At 43.3% G+C, this 19304-nt stretch overlaps 2 protein-coding genes across 2 annotated transcripts in view; one reads left to right on the top strand and one right to left on the bottom strand.

The window, feature by feature from the left end:
- Positions 1-7779, bottom strand: part of LOC111959435 (plakophilin-4) — a 120950-nt gene extending 113171 nt beyond the window's left edge. The window contains exons 1-2 of the mRNA XM_070437725.1: positions 7603-7779; positions 4068-4207 (exon numbers count right to left, since the gene is read on the bottom strand). Of these exons, the coding sequence (XP_070293826.1) occupies positions 4068-4207; positions 7603-7618 (156 nt within the window). The 5' untranslated portion in view covers positions 7619-7779. The remainder of the gene's footprint in view (positions 1-4067; positions 4208-7602) is intronic.
- LOC111959436 (coiled-coil domain-containing protein 148) overlaps positions 2735-19304 on the top strand; it is a 70552-nt gene continuing 53982 nt past the window's right edge. Inside the window, exon 1 of the mRNA XM_023980977.2 lies at positions 2735-2841. Coding sequence (XP_023836745.1) covers positions 2771-2841 — 71 coding nt within the window. The 5' untranslated portion in view covers positions 2735-2770. The remainder of the gene's footprint in view (positions 2842-19304) is intronic.

The following is a 19304-nucleotide window of genomic DNA, read 5'->3' as shown; positions in this document are numbered from 1 at the left end:
ACAGAAAATGAGAAGATGACTGGCTGAGTGCCATTCTGTGGCTTCYCTCCAGTCTCCAGCTTCATTCCACTTCAGAAGAAATTGATAAGAAAGTAGGTCTTAGATTATATACAAAAACACCTGCTCAGCTAAATGAAATTATAGTAAGATAATAAATATTAGAGAGAGARGCCATGTCTGAATACCATACTAGGGTATGGTGGAGGAGGACCATCATCCTAAGTGAATTTCATAAAAATATTAAAACATTTAAAAAGTTATCCTTTTTAAATGAAACTATACTAAATATATTCACATGTTACCAAACAATTGATTAAAACACAATGTTTTGCAATGAAGGTCTACAGTTGCCTCAACAGCACTCTGTAGGGTAGCACCATGGTTTAGGCGGAGGACAGCTAGCTTCTGTMCTCCTCTGTGTACATTGACTTCCATACAAAACCTAGGAGGTTCGTGGTTCTCACCCCCTTCTATAAACGTACACAACTTCCGGAGGATGTCGTCCAACCTATCAGAGCTCTTGCTGCATGAACTGACATGTTGTCCACCCAATCAAAGGATCAGCGAATTAATCTAGTGCTGAAAGCATAAGCTACAGCAAGTTAGCACTGAAGTGCATAAAATGTGATGAGTAGATGACTCAAAGAGAGAGAGAGAATGAGGGAGAGAGCTTTTTTTCACTTTCACTTAGTTAGCAAATGCAGCTAGCTAGTTTAGTCTACTCAAACACCAGGCTCAAATGTTAGCTAGCTGGCTATGACTATCCAACACAACACTGGAACTCTTCCAAGTCAAGGTAAACTTTGATTTTACAAATCTATTGTCACCTGGGCCCACCTGTGTAACTGATTCATTTCTCTAAACTCTGAATAGAATAGGAATGCAGTTATAGGCCTACTYAGGCTGGTTATAGGCAGACTATCACATTTGATTTATACTGTATACTGTAGCCAACATTTTTCAAGCAGACCACCATAGTCCCTGTGCCCAAGAACACTAAGGTAACCTGACTAAATGATTACCGACCCGYAGCACTCACGTCTGTAGCCATGAAGTGCTTTGAAAGGCTGGTCATGGCTCACATCAAAACCATTATCCACATTCCGAATCTCCGGTGCCGACACATTCAGAAATCGAAAGATTTAGTTTAAAAGCGCTGACGAGGGCGAAGAGAACAAGAAACACTTTTCAATGAGAAAACAGAAACCCACTTTAAAAAAAGACTTCTGTTTTCAAAGATGCAATTCTCGTGATTAAGGAGAACAAAAAATACTTAGCTTGCAATTGAACACCACCACAGAAGCTTCGCTATTGTTTGGCTACTTGAAGAGAACTTTGTTTCCCGTTATTCGTTGATTTCGGAAGCGCATCCCCATACATTATTAATCAGCTGTTGTCAAAGCAGAAAAGAGTATTTAAAGTATACTTGATTTTTTTTAAATGTTGCATGCTATTAAACTTAAATGGCCTCCTCAAATTGCCAAATATTTAGGGCGCAAGTATGGCTATTCGGTAACGGCCAGAGAGTAAAGTTAATTTCAAAAACCTTTCGAGGTCTTAAGGAGTGAAGAAATAAAACTCCCAAAGTCTCTGAGTGAGATGAGTGTGAAAGAGCAAAAAAATGGTGGCTGTAATACGATGAAATGGTGGCTGTAATAAGCTGAAATGGTGGCTGTAATAAGCCATTATGGAGGTGTCACACAGATAGTGGGTCAGAGAACAGTAAAGACTAAAGAGGGAGCAGCAAAGCCAGACAGCGTCCCAAATAGCACCGTTTCCAATGTAGTGCGCGATTGGCTCTGGTCAAAAGGAGTGCACTACATAGCGAATAGGGTGCCATTTGGGACGAGGGCCGGGAATAACTAGCAGTTCCAGTCTGAAAACCCTGACATTAACATCAAACACTCTCTGGCTCATTAGCAGTCAGGAGCGGAGGAGGCACAACTCCACAATGAACAGAGAACGCAATCAAAGAAATCCTGGCCAGCCTGTCCTTGTTTGGGCATTGGGCAGAGCAAGGTGAAGACGTACATGGAGAAGTTTTAACAGAAATATAGAGGGGGGGGGTTAGCATACTGACTCACCATGCAAGCACTCGTCATAAGCCTGTCCACAGGCACAGGTTAGCATGTTTAAACCAGGCAGGATCCCTCGAAGGTCTGCTTCCTCACAATCACAGGAAAGACTCGTGTAGAACCAGGAAAATAACTACAACCCCAGCAACAACGGTGACCTCCACAAGGCACCCGGTTTCCTCCTCCTTTCCCTCCCTCCCTCTGTCTCTCTCTCCAACTCCCTTTAAACACTGAGGACGGATTAATTTACGCTCTCCCAAATCCCAAACAAGAATTGCCTCCGAGGCATGTCTCCATCCAGCCTTTTAAAGTACAGAACTCTCTATGGCTACTCTCTCTTCCTCTCTCTCTCTCCTCCTCTCCGTCATTCTCTTCCTCTCCTCTCTCTCCCTCCGTCACTTTCTTTCTCTCTCTTTCTCTCTCTCTCTCTTTCTTTCTCTCTCCCTGCCTCACTTACTGTCTTCTTGTCCTGACTAAGCCTGAGGAGGAGCGGCAGAGCAGATGAGCACTCTGGGGAAAGGAAGTGACATCGACAGGTGCTCTCCAATGGAACTCTCCTTCCTGTTGACTTGGGTAAACAATGGGAGTGTGAAGCGCTGCCAGGGAGGAAGGGAGAGAGCGAGGGAGCAGCAGAGGGAGGTCTGTGAGTCAGAGCGTGTCCTTACACAGATGGCTAATCTCTCTGTTTGCACTAGATGGATCTCTTGATTGTGGACACGCAGCACCGCCGGACACAACTTAGTCCCCGGTTCCTACCTACCGCCAGGTAGGACTGAGTGCTAATGGTCAAAGGACAAAGCATTCTGAGCTTGTTAGCTGTGTGTTGTGAAGAGTCTTGTGATAAATGTCATGGTAAAAACAACAACCTCTTGACAAGGCCCTTTCTACAGTAATCTGGGCCAGCTCGCACGAGGTAAACGAGATAGTACCATTGTTGATACAGGGTGGGTGTGTCTAAGAGTGCAGGGATAAAGTACAGCCTGACTGTACCTACTCTTTAGCAGTGGTGCAATATGGTAGGTTTTACAGAGGTTTGTGTACCTTCTATTGGGCTATGTTACAGTGTGAGAGGTTTTACAGAGGTTTGTGTACCTTCTATTGGGCTATGTTAACAGTGGAGAGGGTTTTAAGAGGTGGGTGTACGCTTCTATTGGGCTATGTTACAGTGTGAGAGGTTTTACACAGAGGTTTTGTGTACCTTCTTATTGGGCTATGTTCAGTTGTGGAGAGGTTTTACAGGAGGTGTGTGTACCTTCTTATTGGGCTATGTTACAGTGTGAGATGTTTTACAGGGTTTGTGTTCTTCTATTGGGCTATGTTTACAGTGTGAGGTTTTACAGAGGTTTGTGTACCTTCTATTGTGCTATGTTACAGTGTGAGGTTTTACAGAGGTTTGTGTACCTTCTATTGGGCTTGTACAGTGTGAGGTTTTACAAGAGGGTGTGTGTACCTTCTATTGGGCTATGTTACAGTGTGAGAGGTTTTACAGAGGTTTGTGTACCTTCTATTGGGCTATGTTACAGTGTGAGAGGTGTTACAGAGGTTTGTGTACTTGCTCTGTGGCAGGGAATGATACAGGTGTTTTTGGGTACTATGGGCAGGGATACAGTTTGAGAAATGTTATGGAAGTTGAGTAACCCAGAACTAAAGTCTTGCGTAATCGGTCAGATGTTCGATTAAGGTTTTGGTTCGTACATGTTAAGAGAAGAGAGGCTAGAATGATGATCGGAACCAGAACAAAGAGCTCCACCCTCTCTCTTGGCAAGTTACGGGTAAGTGTACGGGCCAAATGTCCCCTCCCCTTCGTAAGATGCTAACCCCTGCGAAATCGGGATTTGTCCAAATAACCAGCGAGAAAAAACCTCAGCAACTGTTGCTGCTCGTTATCAATCGGTACTCATAATATAAAGCCAGATCCTCAGTACCATTTATGTTCACATAGTCTGTCCTCGAGTGATTGTAGCATGATAGATGTTTTGGAAGTTCCTGTACCTGCTCTTTGACGGAGGCCAGGATGTTGTTGGCGGTGGTGTCAGCCTCCATGTTCCTGTTGGTGTGTTGGGTTCCCTCTCTGATGGTCAGCAGAAGCCCCTCCTCCGTCACTGGGCTCTGCTCAGGAGCTGGCATTCCTCCTGTAGGGACACAAACATGCTGGTCACCCAACATGGTCCTCGTGACACATACAGTACATGTTGACATATGTGTGTAGGTGCGTACACACTACACACGACCATACCATCCAAAGACCATTGGCACAGTAGATAGATACAAGCAGACTTAATAAACAGTCTAGCTATATATTCACTGAAGATACTAAAACAGTAGGCTAACACACACATAAACACACCCACACATGCCAGATGGATAATTCCAAAGATAGACAGCCAGCGAGTCAATTCCATATGGCCTTAATGCAACAAACAACTTAAGTGATGATATGTGTCAAACACACAACATCTTCAAGTGTCCAAAAAGGAAATTTGACTTCCCACAATTCCAAGAAAGCCCACAATTCCCAGAGCGTGCGACGGCACCACAGAGGAAAACACACATCAGCAGGCTTAAGGAAGCGATAACGCATTCTTCTTCTTCCCTCGCTCCTGGGTGACAGGAGTGAAATGAAAAAGTCAGAGCGCAAGTAGTTGTGGCCTTCATTATAATTGTTGACAGGCCAACCACCAGGGGAATGTGTGGGAAGGCCGTTCTTGATTAATATTTACCTGAAGGAGCCTGGTTAGCCAGACAGGGTGGTAAAGCGCCAGAGCCGAAGCCGGTGAATTTCTGCCCAGATATTGGCTTCTGGAAAGCGTCATTAAACAATATCTTTACACCAACCAGAGCACCACCCCTCCCAGCATAACTCAATAAGACCTCCATGAAACTGTCTCTTTTAATATACCTCATTCATTATGGTGGTCAGCTGGTGATTGGGAGTCGTTCTGGCGTATTATGCCAAAAGTGCCATACACTATTAAAGTTATGAAGTACATTACTACTGGAGGTGCATACACACCACAACATACTGAGTACATGAATCAGTTAACACAGGCTGCCAGCCAGCCAGCCAGCCAGCAGAGAGGCCCACTGGGCTGTTTACAGTAGAGACAGACAGGCCCTGGATGGGAAGATCCTGTCCTGCGAACACTTGCCAGGCTAGCCCTGGTACGTGTGGGAGGTCCCCCAGACATTCGGCCGATATGTGACCCCGTGGTATTCTAGGATGTTGTCACCACACAGAGGCGTGAGTATTTCATGGTGACAGCTGATCGGATCACGTGTCTGGTTATTGGGAGGCAGACATGGGATATTACTACAAGCAGGCATGTTGGTAGCAGGGTTGCAGATACTTTGCAATGTGGAATGTACTAGTTGTTACACACTCTTTTGTCTCAAGGAGAATCTCTTGTCATTACTTTCTATGAAATAGAGCAGTGACAAGAAACTAGAGAGTTGCAGTTTCAATTTGAGTGTGCTCCTTCTCCCTGCTCCCCGAGTCAAGACGGTTACAAAAACAAGAGCAGAAAAAAGACAGCATTGTCCGGGAWTTTTTTTTTAACTGGCAGAAGAGGCCAACCCAGCAAGAGTAGTCAGGGCTCACAGTCGGTTTCTGTTGAAACCCTATACTATGGAAGGATTAGAGAGAATGCCATTCAGCTCGCATGTCCCTGTCAGTGAGAAAAACAAGTCTGCTTTTGTCACCACAGACAAAGTATCTGGAATGGCCTTTGTGCATGTACAGTGCATTCGAAAACTATTCAGACGCCATCACTTTTTCAGCCATATTCTAAAATTGATTAAATTATATATTTTTCTCGTCAATCTACACACAATACCCCATAATGACAAAGCAAAAACAGGTTTTTAGAAATGTTTGCAAATGTATTACAAATAAAAAACAGAAATACCTTATTTACAGAAGTATTCAGACTCTTTGCTATGAGAATCGTAATTGAGCTCAGGTGCATCCTGTTTCCATTGAGATGTTGATTGGTCAATTGACTGGACATGATTTGGAAAGGCACACACATATAAGGTCCCACAGTTGACAGTGCGTGTCAGAGAAAAAAACAAGCTATGAGGTCAAAGCAATTGTCTGAAGAGCTCCGAGACAGGATTGTGTCGATGCACAGATCTGGGGAAGGGTACCAAAACATTTATGCAGCAGTGAAAGTCTCCAAGAACACAGTGGCCTCCATCATTCTTAAATGGAAGAAATCTGGAAGCACCAAGACTCTTCTTGAGCAATCGGGGGGGAGAAGGGCCTTGGTCAGGGAGGTGACCAAGACCCGATGGTCACTCTGACAGAGCTCCAAAGTTCCTCTGTGGAGATGGGAGAACCTTCCAGAAGGACAACCATCTCTGCAGAACTCTGACAATCAGGCCTTTATGGTAGAGAGGCCAGACGGAAGCCACTCCTTAGTAAAAGGCACATGACAGCCCGCTTGGAGTTTGCCAAAAGGCACCTAAAGGACTCTCAGACCATGAAAAACAAGATTCTCTGGTCTGATGAAACCAAGATTGAACTTTTTGGCCTGAATGCCAAGTGTCACATTTGGAGGAACCAGGCACCGCTCATCACCTGGCCAATACCATCCTTACGGGGAAGCATGGTGGTGGCTGCATCATGCTGTGGGGATGTTTTTCAGCGGCAGGGACTGAGAGACTAGTCAGGATCGAGGGAAAGATGAAAGGATACAAAGTAGAGAGATCCTTGATGAAAACCTGCTCCAGAGCGCTCAGGACCTTAGACTGGGGCGAAGGTTCACCTTCCAACAGTACAACAACCCTAAGCACACAGCGAAGACAATGCAGGAGTGGCTTTGGGACAAGTATCTGAATGTCCTTGAGTGGCCCAACCAGAGCCCGGATTTGAACCCGTTCAAACATCTCTGGAGAGACCTGAAAATAGCTGTGCAGAGCATGAGAGGATCTGCAAAGAAGAATTAGAGAAACTCCCCAAATACAGGTGTGCCAAGCTTGTAGTGTCATACCCAATCAGACTTGAGGCTGTAATCGCTGCCAAAGGTGTTTCAACAAAGTACTGAGTAAAGGGTCTAAGTACTTATGTAAATGTGATATCAGTTTTAATTTTTTTTATACAAAATGTATTAAAACCTGTTTTTGCTTTGTCATTATGGGGTATTGTGTGTAGATTAAAGAGGGGGGGGGAAACGATTTAATCCATTTTAGAATAAGGCTGTAACGTAATAAAATGTAGAAAAAGTGAAGGGGTCTGAATACTTTCAGAATGCACTTTACATGCAGGAGCGCTCTTGAAATTAATAGTATTACTTTTTACGGAGAACATGTAACATAACTCTCCAATAAACAGATGAGTACAACCAAAGCCAACGCCATAAATTCAGAGTGATACGCAGGAAGACTGAGGCAATGCAATATGACTCATGACACATTTCCTTGAAAAKAAATTAAAGGTTGGGAAACTGCTCACTGAGCAGAGTGAAAAAAAAACAAATCTGCGGTCCCCTAAAGCAAAAGGAAAATTATGATTTGTATCTTAGCTTACCTCTGAAATTCCCCATCCTATCTGGGACAGGACTACTTAACTCCTCTCAGCTCGGGGTTCTCGGCTGCGCCCAGATCAGGCTCCAGAGAGTGTAGTACATACAACAGCTCTGCTGCACACTACTCCTGCTACTACCTGGTATTTAGAGCGGCGCTGCTGACCCGGCAGGTTCYTCAGGATTACCTCTGTTGTTTTCCTTCAAACCGAGACGAGAAGAAAAAAAAAACACCTGAATGAACTAGTGGCTTGTAAAAAGCTCCTGTGCATCAGGTCTCTGTAGGTGTTATTTGGCGTCTGGTAATTTCAAAGCCCAGCTAGAGGCTGCCTGCCAAGTACCCATAATGCACATGGAGTCAAATGCAATCAGCGCGGCTTTAAATACCGTAATTAGGATAATGCCTCCAAGACAATACCAGAGGAGTTCACAGGATCCAGGTTAAGTCACTCAGAACAAATAGACAGGCCCATGTCATTATGAACCTGGTCATTTCCTCTGGTTAAGCCCAAGACATAAACATGGTCAATAAAACACACTGACTATTAGGACTTCCAGTGGGACTCAGTGACAATATCTAGTGAGGATTATTGTGCCTTCTGTGTGAGTCAAAACACACCATGGCAACAATAAATCTGTCTGGAGTAAAGAGCTTTCCCTAGATGACATCCCCCCATTTACACAGGCAGAACGACAGGGACGGACACACTCGCGCCCACGCACACTTACGCACACAACTGACCCCTGGTCAGCTTATCCATTTCTTCTGGCCAAAACACTGGGCTAAATCGACCTCTTCCCACCATCTACTGGACACATGATATAAACTGGAGCTGGAAGTGCCCCAAGGGTCAAGGAATCAACAAAACAATGAGCATTTGTAAACACTATTAGCCTGCTACCAACTGGCTACTCGGCCAAGGAGCCTTGACAAGTCAAATCCAAATCCTYTTTCCTAAGCTATTAAAATCCTCAGCATCTCTGGCAAGAAACCGTTTCGCCTGACCCCGCCGTAATTCCCACCGACGCCAATCAGGTCACATGGTCTAGTAGTCCAGTCAGTGACCTGATAGTGCAGCCACTCTTCTAAGCTTCTATTACGCAATCGAAATAGAAGCTGTGCCTCCTGCCTCGCATCCTCCCCAGGGAGCACAGAAAAGCAACTCAAACACAGTGGCAGACAGAYGTATCCCTTCATCGTTCATTACCCGTCTACAAACAGTAGACAACCCCCTTCTAGTCACCTGGGTCAAAATACCGGGTCGAAATACACATGGGAACGTTAGTCAACGAAGGGAAGAACTGCGGAGAAGAAGGCTTCATAAGGCTGACTGACACCCAAATGAACCAGGTCACATTTGTTGAACAAAGAAACGTGGAGGGGAAAACCAGAGCTCAGATATAATTATACATCAGCCTGAATTTCAGAGGCAGAACGTCTCAGCAGAGCAGCAGTCTTCAAGCTAAAAGCCTGGGAAATACACAGTGTAAATAGAGTTGTGAGCTGCCTCAAGCTAGCTACTCACAGTAATTGGAATGAAAGCGGACCACAATATGGTGCTCCCCTTACTTTCAATACTAAATTAGGTAAGGTGTTTAAACTTCTATGGAAACCCCCATCTGTCTAAGTTAAATATCTGTCTCTATCTGTCCCTTACAGAAAAACCACATGATTTCACATGATTTCACATGTGGAAAGCCACATGATTTCAAGGGGAATTTCACATGTTTTTGGAACACTTCACATGCGGTGACATGTTTTCACATGTGTAGTTTCACGTTACCACTTGTTGCTTTACACGTTATCACATTCATTTGATCACCTGACATTCATGTGGTTTTTCCCATAAGGGTGCAAGTTGGACCAGCAACAAGGCAAAAAAAAACTCAAGCATATAGTACACTATGCAGGAGGCCTAAGAAGTGTTGTATTGGTCCAAGTTTAACGTTCCATTAAAACTCTTGGCCCCCCCTATCATTCGTTCCTCTGGACTCCTTAAGCCGGCGTGAGGACAAGGGAGAAAAAAAGGCATAATTAACTCCTCTATAAGCCACTGATTGGTGCCTTAGCCATGTGCAATGACCCGCCAGCCAGGCCAGCACGGAACATGAAGAGACCTCCATTACACAGCACAAAGCAGCCGCAGTAATGTCCCCAAAGACCCACAATGCTTAATTGCCTCTTTCAAATAGCATATTGACTTAGCTAAATAAAAGTGATATTAATGGTCTCGGATTGCCTTTTCAGACTTCAGGAAGTGAGGCTGATGCCATATTTCAGCACTGATAAAGAAACCCCCCAGAAAGAACAAACACATTCATTATAATTGTATGTCGGGCCAAAATAAAGCATTTATCCAGGCTATAGCAAGACTGCAACATATTTCTTACCAAGTAGTTGTCAAAGACCTATTCTGAAAGCCCCAGCACAAACTATTACGCAGACAAAACACACATGCTTAGATAGCCAGATCTACAGTCATCTGTTTTTTTAAAGCATGTGTTGTACACAAACAAGTTCAAGTGCTCCACAAATGCTTCACAACATAGGCCCTAGAGCACAAAAATACCCTGCTGAGCCAATTCTGTGTCATTCAATTTCCTTTGAAAATCTCCCAGTAAAATGACTTACGAATTCTGACGTTTACCTCACATCAAAGATTCAAGAGGATGGCAAAGAAGTCATGTGTGTGTACATACCTGATGCTTTCTTTGACAGCGGAACACACAAGGCTACTATTGGATCCCTAAACATGTGACTTTCTGTTGAGCTGAACAGGCTCGACAGCTGAAAACGCTTTACTCTGTTTGACACACCCCAAAAGCTAAGGAATGTAATCTCAGCACGCGCTGGAGCTCGTCTCGAACACACACACACACACACGCCGCATGCATAACGCACACACGTATGCATGCGCACACACGTACATGCCGCGGCATGCATCTGCAGTATGTAGACACACACACACACACACACACACTCTCACGCATGCACACGCAGATCAATAATATAATAATAGTGTATACACATTCACACAATGTAACGCACACCCTTCGAAAAAAAGGTGCTGTCTAGAACCTAAAAGGGTTCTTCATCTGTCCCAGTAGGTAACCCTTTGAAGAACCCTTATTGGTTACAGGTAGAATCCTTTTTGGTTCAAGGTAGAACTCTTTTGCGTTCTTTGCACAGAGGGTTCTGCATGGAACCCTAAAGAGTTCTACCTGGAACCAAAAAGGGTTCTACCTGGAACCAAAAACGATTCTCCTATGGGGACAGCCTAAGAGAGCAGAGGTAGAAGTAAAACCTACCTCTTGACGTGGTGATGTGGGACTTAATAAAAGTCAGAGGCTATCCGTGTGGAGAAGCTGAGACCTTGAGTCACAAGTCATCCCACTCAATAGGATGACTTGAAAGGGATTTCAAATGAGGGAGGACATCTTCAGAGGATGTTATAGATGTTCTGTCTGCCTCACACCTCCTTGAATCATATCCTACAAATGTTGCAACAACTAACTCACTCCCGGCCAATCTGAGCGTGTGCATACAGGGATGGGCTTGGCTCAAGATAAGCCAGGAGTCAGGCAGGAAACACAGTCATACCAGATCAGCCTAAAGCAGTTCATACAACACTCAACTTATAACACAGATAGCCCTCTTCCAATGAAATTCCTTCAGCCAAAGCGACTCACCATTCGAAGTGGATGACTTCATGCGCAAGCATTTTATACATGTCTACAGCGTGCAACATTGCAAACAGGACTATGAGTGGTCATTCTATGAGGAACTTCCTTCTGTTCTGTTCATTCCAAATGGCACCCTATTCTGTTTATAGTAGAGGTCAACCGATTATGATTTTTCAACGCCGATACCGATTATTGGAGGACCAAAAAAGCCGATACCGATTAATCGGCCGATTTAAAAAAAAAATGTATTTGTAATAATGACAATTACAACAATACTGAATGAACACTTATTTTAACTTAATATAATACATCAATAAAATCAATTTAGCCTCAAATAAATAATGAAACATGTTCAATTTGGTTTAAATAATGCAAAAAMAAAGTGTTGGAGAAGAAAGTAAAAGTGCAATATGTGCCATGTAAGAAAGCTAACGTTTAAGTTCCTTGCTCAGAACATGAGAACATATGAAAGCTGGTGGTTCCTTTTAATGAGTCTTCAGTCATGAGTCTTCAATATTCCCAGGTAAGAAGTTTTAGGTTGTAGTTATTATAGGAATTATAGGACTATTTCTCTCTATACCATTTGTATTTCATATACCTTTGACTATTGGATGTTCTTATAGGCACTTTAGTATTGCCAGTGTAACAGTATAGCTTCCGTCCTTCTCCTCGCTCCTACCTGGGCTCGAACCAGGAACACATCGACAACAGCCACCCTCGAAGCAGCGTTACCCATGCAGAGCAAGGGGAACAACTACTCCAAGTCTCAGAGCGAGTGACGTTTGAAACGCTATTAGCAYGCACCCCGCTAACTARCTAGCCATTTCACATCGGTTACACCAGCCTAATCTCGGGAGTTGATAGGCTTGAAGTCATAAACAGCAGCTGCTGGCAAAACGCACGAAAGTGCTGTTTGAATGAATGCTTACGAGCCTGCTGCTGCCTACCATCGCTCAGTCAGACTGCTCTATCAAATCATAGACTTAATTATAACATAATAACACACAGAAATACGAGCTGTAGGTCATTAATAYGGTCRAATCCGGAAACTATCATCTYGAAAACAAAACGTTTAATTCTTTCAGTGAAATACGGAACCGTTCCGTATTTTATCTAAGGGGTGGCATCCATTAGTCTAAATATTTCTGTTACATTGCACAACCTTCAATGTTATGTCATAATTACGTAAAATTCTGGCAAATTAGTTCGCAAGGAGCCAGGCGGCCCAAACTGTTGCATATACCCTGACTCTGCGTGCAATGAACGCAAGAGAAGTGACACAATTTCACCTGGTTAATATTGCCTGCTAATATGCAGGTTTAAAAATATATACTTCTGTGTATTGATTTTAAGAAAGACATTGATGTTTATGGTTAGGTACACGTTGGAGCAACGACAGTCCTGTTTCGCGAATGCGCACCGCATCGATTATATGCAACGCAGGACACGCAAGATAAACTAGTATAATCATCAACCATATGTAGTTAACTTGTGATTATGATTTATTCATTGATTGTTTTTTATAAGATAAGTTTAATGCTAGCTAGCAACTTACCGTGGCTTCTTACTGCATTCGCGTAACATGCAGGCTCCTCGTGGAGTGCAATGTAAAGCAGGTGGTTAGAGCGTTGGACTAGTTAACCGTAAGGTTGCAAGGTTGAATCCCCGAGCTGACAAGGTAAAAATCTGTTGTTCTGCCCCTGATCAAGACAGTTAACCCACCGTTCCTATGCCGTCATTGAAAATAAGAATGTGTTCTTAACTGACTTGCTTAGTTAAATAAAGGTGTAAAAAACAAAAAATACCGATTTCCGATTGTTATGAAAACTTGAAATCGGCCAAAATTAATCAGCAGTTCCGATTAATCGGTCGACCTCTAGTTTATAGTGCACTACTTTTGACCATAGCCTATTGTGCTCTGGTGCGCTATATACTGTAGTAGAGCTGTGTGCCAGTATCCCATGGCAACAATGAAAACACAAACCTGCTGTAGGTAAAATACTGTGTGCGCTATAAATAAATATAGAAATAMATGCTGGATGACAACATGTTAGTTTCCAACATTAGGGCTGTTTTCCTAAAGAAGTGGAATCCACTTTGTGTTTTGTTTCCTTGTCACAATACCAGTATCGCAATACTGGTATTGTTCCGGCCCTACTATATAAGGAATAGGGTGCCATTGAGAACGCATCCTCAAGCCTCACTGAGAGACTGATCCAAATGGCTCATCAGCGTTTTGAAACATGTCATCAGTAACATGTTGTGACAGAGTGGGGGCATAAATTACGCTCTGATTGATGACGCCCACCGAAAGACGACTTTAAAGGGGAACGGAGCATAAACATGCCCCTTCACGTCAAATGGAGTCAGCTGCAAACCCTCAAGAATCACAACCTTTCCGTCGGCTCTGTAGGCTGGTTAGCTCTCTGAAGAAGTGAAACGGTGGCCACACACTGAGACAGAACACAAAAGTCAACTGAGGATTCTCCCTGGCAGAGCTGAATACAAGATGAATGATCTGATTTTCTCCACAAGAGTGAACACGACAGGCTCATTTGCTGAAGCAAAAACAGCAGCAAAACAAAAGTAACACTCCACGTAATTCTGAGTGCTTCGTGTATTCACRGGTATTCACGGCGGTTCATAAAGAAGGGGAATTAAATGGTGATCAGGGCCGCGCTGAAAGTTATTTATTCTTTCAGACAGAAAAGCGGAAATAAATCAGTTGAATCACTTTCCATTCCATTCTGCCTCACACCCATAGCTGTTGCTTTTCAATTTCTACCATATCAGGTCGTTCCCACATTTCAATGTGAACGGTAGAAATGTGATAGATTTTATGGAGAGGACCAGCGAGAAATACATGATCGAAATGACGGGAAACAAATAGGATGTAAAAAATGCATTAGCATAACAATTGGCCACTATTGGCAGTGTTCTGGCTCCCACAATGCAACCTGTCTGGAGTGAATTACCGAGCGTGCTCAGCACCTCGGCTGCTTCTTCCGCTTAAGACTGATTAAAGCAGCCGATGAACTGCCTTCACTGTCCTCAACTGAATGATCAATCACACCACTGGTAAGGACAGCATTAGCTTTAGCTTAGCTGCCTGCCTATTCATCAACAGGGCATCCTTGTAGGTTCACACAGCAGATGGGGAAATAAGGGGGATGACAGCGGCAACAATTACAGTCACTCACACTTCCATCTGTGTGTGTGTGTGTGTGTGTGTGTGTGTGTGTGTGTGTGTGTGTGCTTTCTCTCATGAGCACATTTCATTGTGGAATGTACTACTATATAGTGGGAGCGATTAATATGATCGCGGTGAAGTATCAACGTCACATCAATCTTGTTCATCTCCTGCTATGCTCCATCCCTGGTATTGACAGGGCCAGCATCCAGCTGCCATCCAGCCATGGGCAGAGTGCCCAGTAGGGCTGTGTCAGGTCCCCTCTACAACACCATGAGAAAATGACATGTGGTGTTTATCACACAGCCGTGCCGCTGCCAGCCAGCCCTCACAACCGCCCTCCTCCTCCGGTTCCTGTTCTGTTTCTACGAGCTAGCGGTCCTGCCAACCATGTTCCCTCCCAGTCAACATCCACATACATCCATCRCAGATCACGATGCGTCCCGAATGCTATCATATTGGCCCTGGTCAAAAGTAGTACACCATAAAGGGAATAGGGTGCCGTGTGGGACTCGCTCACAAGGACTGAGACATCTGAGGACTCTCACGTAGGAACACTCATTATTGGTGATAGCACATATTACGGCCATTGGCTTCAATCAAAGAGAAATGATGAAYTGCAATGGGAGTGGGAGATAACCAGCTGAAGACCTTATTATGAACCGTATTCATTAGAAGACAGTCCTATCCGTGACACACAGTCCAAAGGAATGGGGACTGTTCCTTGTTCCAAATGTGTAACAGCAAGAAACGCTCAACTCCATCACTATGCCATAACAAAGCAATACCTTAAATAATATGAAAAAAATATATTGTGTTACTGTAGTGATTACAGTGTTGCACATGCATAAAGATTAAAGCAACAATGGTGTAAAGTGTAAAACAACTGATCAAAAAGGTTGACCCTTTTATCTTAACGTAAAGTGATGCCATCTTCAATGCCCTCACACAGCACGGAAAGGATCAACCCCCTACAGTGGGGGGAGAAGATGACACTAGGGACGAAAGACATATAAAACCCCATCCCAACAACCCTTGGGAGAAGATTATGGGGTAAGGAACCTCCTCGGGTAAGGAACAGGCCATCAATGTATCCATTAGTAGAAACTACCAGCAGCATATCCCCTATAAAGAGGGCTGAGGCAGAAGACGAATAAGACTGGATCTGGCAACATCTCCCCTGACGGCTGATTTGCATTAACATTGCCTATTAAATACGCACTGATTTAGAGTGGATGAACAGAGGTCACCGAGAAACCGTGCTGCCGTCCATTCAAATGAAGTGGTTGATACTGATAACTGCATGAAAGAGCCTTTAGAAAACAGCCTTGGGGCCTCCTGAGTGGCGCAGCGGTCACAGGCACTGAATTGCGGGTGCTAGAGGTGTCACTACAGACCCGGGTTCAAATCCAGGCTGTGTCCGGGAGACCCATGAGGCGGCGCAAAATTGGCGCAGCGTCATCTGAGATAGGGGAGGGTTTGGCCGGCCTTGTCCTATCGTGCTCTAGCGACTCCTTGTGATGGGCCTGAGCACATGCACGCTGACTTTGGTTGCCCGTTGTATGGTGTTTCCTCTGACACATTGGTGAGGCTGGCTTCTGGGCTAAGTGAGCAGTGTGTCAAGAAGCAGTGTGGCTCAGCAGGGTTGTTTCGGAGGACGCACGGCTCTTGACCTTCGCCTCTCCTGAGTCCGTACGGGAGTTGCAATGATGGGACAAGACTGTAACTACCAATTGGGGAGAAAAATGGGTGAAAAGTACAAAAAATATATATTTAAAAATCCATTAAAAAAATWAAGAAAATGGGGATGAAGTAATTCATTTCTCATTAAAAATAGAGTTGGTCCGTCCAAGGCGAGCCAATCATTAAGGGCTGGTTAGCGTGCCGCAGCTAGCGTAGCACCCATAGCTTTACAGCTCATTAACATTTCAAACAGGCCCCCACCACCCGGGTGGTGGGCGTCCCTGACCTGCAGTGCGGGAGCACACCTGTCTTCTTCTGTTCTGTTCTGTCCTGGCCTTCAACTCACAGCTGGGAAAACAGGCCTGGCTACAAAACCACAATTCCCCTATTTGAGAATGCTTAACCTTAACAGTTGTTGTATCTCCCAGTTCCTTCAATCACTTCTACAATACCAACAGTGTTGTTGAGAAATAGATTAAGTCATAGCAAACTATGAAAAGTGAAGTAGATTTCACAAATCACCAGTGAAATAAAATCAAATAAATTACTATATAATTTTACTTCAGGGTCGCATTTCCGTCACATGTTCCTTCCCTTCTTTGGCTTCGGCGCAAACAAACGTCCTGTCACATTGAATCTGTGAAGTAATTGCCCGTACCGCGAGGAAAGTCATTGTTGATCATAACCGCAAGCTACAAAGCTGAGCTCCAACATCTCAACAGAGAATCCTGCACAGCACAATGATACATTGGCTTTTATTACGGATATACAAGTAAACTTCTTTTTCAAATATTGTATGTCTCGTTCACTTCAACAGAACCCTTCTCAAGTACAGGTAAATATGTGTAGAGAAGAAAAAACACTTTACGACAGAAGAGGCCAAGTACATATTTACTTTCCAACCGAGGGATGAGGCATGAAATGTAGAGATTGTCACAGTATTTGCAAGCATTTATGTGCACAAGATGTGTATGAGGCTAGCTAAACCGATGCGTTCCAACCAATTATTTATATATACAGTAGATGACTGATAGGGGGCGCTGTGTTGAAGGCACAGTGCCTCCATCGTGGCACTTCGCCATCATTGTAAAAAAAAAAAAGATTTGGAAGCTTTAGAAATGCATTTATTAATGTCTATATTCATTTTTGCCACATGTATTCTATTACCTTTAARCACACTTTTAAATTATACTATGTGAGCTAAACATACACATTTAAAAYACTTAAATACATGTCATTGAAATACTGTAGAATTCCATTCGTTCCTATGGAGGACTTCTCCTACTGGGGAATACCAATACAGTGTCGGACCAGCGACCTCATAGCTTTTCATTGGCCAAGACGTAGTAACAGAAATCCAGGGTTTATATACATAATTGGCTCCAACTCAGAGCAGCATATACGTCTTGTGTTGGGAGTCTTCCTTGGTGGCTTTAGCAACAACAACAAAAAATAAAAGTATAACAAAATGTAGTTCCGTACACAACTTGGGGGCTAACATGCATTGAACCATGTAGAGAAAACGAAATTAGATTTTGAGGAAAATGACAAACAGTCCAATCACCTTCAGTTGCCCTTTTAAAACAACGTTTTAGCCAGTTAGCTAAATGCCATGCTCTTCTTATGGTCAAAGGTTAATATACACATTTTTAGAACAAACCAATGGCACTTGGAAACAGGAACTCTAAAACACAAGATGGCTTATAAAGCAAAGCCACAGGCAAGGGGATATAGAGCACTGGGAGGAGTGGGAGGGAGCTGGGCTGAGGAGTGGGAGGTAGTTGAGCTGAGGTAATAAAGAATCTATGAGAAGGGCTTTAATTGTTCTCTCAGATATTGTTCGTGTAGGCCAAGCATGGCTTTACTGCTCTGAGGTGAAATGTGTACTTTTATCAAAAGCATTGGACTGCAATGTACACTACCGTTCAAAAGTTTGGGGTCACTTAGAAATGTCCTTGTTTTTGAAAGAAAAGCACATTTTTAAAATTGATCAGAAATACAGTGTAGACATTGTTAATGTTGTAAATGACTATTGTTGCTGGAAACGGCTGATTTTTAATGGAATATCTACATAGGCGTACAGAGGCCCATTATCAGCAACCATCACTCCTGTGTTCCAATGGCACGTTGTGTAGCTAATCCAAGTTTATCATTTAAAAAGGCTAATTGATCATTAGAAAACCCTTTTGCAATTATGTTAGCACAGCTGAAAACTGTCGTTCTGATTAAAGAAGCAATACAACTGGCCTTCTTTAGACTAGTTGAGTATCTGGAACATCAGCATTTGTGTGTTCAATTACAGGCTCAAAATGGCCACAAACAAAGGCCTTTCTTCTGAAACTCGTCAGTCTATTCTTGTTCTGAGAAATGAAGGCTATTCCATGCGAGAAATTGCCAAGAAACTGAAGATCTCGTACAACCCTGTGTATTACTCCCTTCACAGAACAGCGCGTATGTCTGGAGGGAGTGATGGCCCAAAGTGTAGTTTCACCACGTTCATCCTACCACAGCTTTTGATGCTCCTCTTTCTTACCTGTTTTTTTCATATCAAAGATGTCTGGGACACAGCCTCACATGTGCATCTTGTTAATTTTGTCCATTGGCTTTTTGGCAGAAAAATACCAATTGGAGAGAAGATTAATCCAAATCCAGACATCCAGTTTAAACAGTTTAGTAACGTCTCATCTAAATAGAAAGAACTCTTCAGGTATTATCAATTTACGGCGTTTCATGAATATCCAACAATTCAAGTAATTTCAGAAGTTTTTCTGAAGTTCAAACTAGCTCTTCATATCAACAACTCTGAAGAAGGTATGAGCAGCTGGGAGTTTGACTACATGATCCAAATAGAGGTTTGGCAAAGCAGTTGGAGTGAAAAAGGCTGATATGATTTCTTGCCAGTGACATACTCACTAGTAAAACAGAGGAAAATGACAGGTGTGTGAAGTACTTAAGCAAAAATACTTGGAAGTACTACTTAAGTCGTTTTTTGGGGTATCTGTACTTTAGATATTTTTTACAACTTTTACTTTTACTTCACTGCATTTCTAAAGAATATTATGTACTTTTTACTCCATACATTTTCCCTGACACCCAAAAGTACTTGTTACCTTTTGAATGCTTAGCAGGACAGGAAATTTGTCTAAATCA

The sequence above is a fragment of the Salvelinus sp. IW2-2015 genome, linkage group LG36, assembly GCF_002910315.2.
Source record: "Salvelinus sp. IW2-2015 linkage group LG36, ASM291031v2, whole genome shotgun sequence".
NCBI classification, from domain to species: Eukaryota; Metazoa; Chordata; class Actinopteri; order Salmoniformes; family Salmonidae; genus Salvelinus; species Salvelinus sp. IW2-2015.
The sequence above is the reverse complement of the archived record's forward strand: the minus strand, read 5'-3'. Positions and strand labels throughout refer to the sequence as shown.